Source organism: Echinops telfairi, unplaced genomic scaffold (assembly GCF_000313985.2).
Source record: "Echinops telfairi isolate 266 unplaced genomic scaffold, ASM31398v2 ScPeMD7_2565;HRSCAF=3150, whole genome shotgun sequence".
NCBI lineage: Eukaryota > Metazoa > Chordata > Mammalia > Afrosoricida > Tenrecidae > Echinops > Echinops telfairi.
The window spans coordinates 6,504,906-6,506,900 of NW_022106463.1; the positions used below are offsets into that span (position 1 = coordinate 6,504,906).

General features: G+C 54.9%; 1 protein-coding gene across 1 annotated transcript in view; it reads right to left on the bottom strand.

Annotated features, from left to right (window-relative positions):
- LOC123522133 (microtubule-associated tumor suppressor candidate 2-like) overlaps nucleotides 1–1,995 on the bottom strand; it is a 49,647-nt gene that overhangs the window by 23,359 nt on the left and 24,293 nt on the right. Inside the window, exon 3 of the mRNA XM_045293989.1 lies at nucleotides 1,199–1,647. Within this exon, the coding sequence (XP_045149924.1) occupies nucleotides 1,199–1,647 (449 nt within the window). The remainder of the gene's footprint in view (nucleotides 1–1,198; nucleotides 1,648–1,995) is intronic.

A 1,995-nucleotide genomic window follows, 5' to 3' on the forward strand; every position in this document is an offset into this window, starting at 1 on the left:
TGAAAAATCTGCTGCCAGCCTCAATTTCCTGCACTCCCCCTCTGATCCCCTTACCCCCTGCTTTGTAACTGTCCCTTTGGGAAACAACAACATCAACAATAAAACCTGCTCAGGTTGTCTTTTAAAAAAAAGTCCACGTATATCGTTATAGAAGCATCCTGATCAAAGGGGGAATATGCAGGACAGAACGTGAACATCTCGAAAGCTTCGGGTTTTCTGGAGTCAAGGAGAGTGGATGAACCCCTGAACTGAGTGGTCACCTTTAAACCTGAAATCACACCATAGGGTGAGGGCAGCCCCACATCTCGAAGACTCTCTTCCATGCTGCAGATGGGCGAGTATGGAGGGACGGTCAGATTGGCTGTGCCCTTCTCCACAGCAGCGATCGCATGGCGTTTAAAATAAGGGGAGGAGGAGAAGGAAGGGGAGGAGGAGGAAGAAATAGTGAAGGGAGGGAGGGCAGGAGGGACAGAGGGAGGAGAGAAAGAGAGAAGGGGAGGTGTGATAGGTAAGTTTACTGTGCCAACCTGGCCAGTAAGAAAATGTGGGATTAATCAGGTCACATTTTAATTGGAGGGCAAAGAGATAAATGGCTCGGCGAGTCTCACCTCTCTCTCTCTTGCTCTCTGATGATCAGACCAGTGTGCGGCTGCCTTAGCTGGTTCTCTGCCTCAACTTGTGAGCTACACTACCTGTGGGACTGCCAACCTGTGGACCGTGCCACTAGAGTTTGAGGTTGCTTTGAGACCTGCTTCACCATGCTGCTGGTGTACACATCACTTGAGCTGGGGACTATTGGATCCTGTCATCTCGCTGATTGTTGATGACCCGCCCTGCTCTTTGCCACCTGTGGCCGGACTGCCTGCATTGCCCTACAGAAGACTCCGTTTTCTACTTCTTTGACCTTGGACCCAACAGCCCTCATGAGTTGAAGGACAGCCAGTATACTAACTGTTCCACAGACATGAGTTGAGCTGAGCCCTCTGTACTGCTGTGTGGACTAAGTGGCTGTTACAGAACTTTGTGTTGTATATATCTATCATCATATCTATAAACCATAAGTGTCCTGGTTTTGTTTCTCTAGAGAATCCTGTCTAACACAGGAGGGGAGAGAGGGAGACAAGCAGAGAGAGATGGAGAGGCAGGAAGGTGAAAGAGAGAGGGAGGGAGGAAGGGAGAGAGAAACATGTCATGGGGAAAACTTTTGAAGGGAGTATGGGAGCCATAGAGGATGTGAAGGGAGAGCATTCCCAGCCCCAGGGGAGAGAAAGGGAGGGGGAGAGAAGGCAGGTGGGCAGAGACTGGACGCCAACCTACCACAAGGGCTTCTTGCTACAGCTGTGGCTGATGGCTGCAGTGGCCCCCGCCCCTTGGGTCTTCCCAGGCAGTGACAGCGACCATGAGGACAGGGATGTGGGATGCGGCCACTGACCTGCTCCTCGTGCTGACAGCGGATCCTCAGCAGCTGGCCCTGGTGCTCCTCCTGCATCCGCAGCACCTCGGCCTCAAACTGCAGCTGCAGCCGCTCCTCCAGCGCCCGGAGCACCTCCTGCTGCTGCCAGCGCAGCCCCCGCACCTCGGCCTCGAAGCGCTTCTCCAGCTCCTCCCGCTCCTGCTGCACCTTCTCGTATTTGGCCGTGGTGAAGGCTGGTGGGGAGAGGGCGGCCAACCTTAGAAGGGGACCCCACCAGGAGGCGCCCACAGAGTCTGTGCTACTCACACTAACTGCTCAGCAGGGCCTTTCAGAGCAGACCGGCTACCAGTTCAGACACACGGTGTGCCCCACTAGCACCCACAACACCCCATCACGCACCCCACGCCTGCCCTGTGGTTCCTGTTTCCACCCTCCTCCTCTGAACTCTGTCCTGGGGTCACAGGCTGCCCTCTGGCTCCCCAGCGGCTGGTGATTCTAAGGTGTGTTATTGGGCCCCTCATAAAACAAGAGGGAACCCTGGTGGCCTGGTGGTGACGCATTGGGCCGCCATCTGCAAGGTC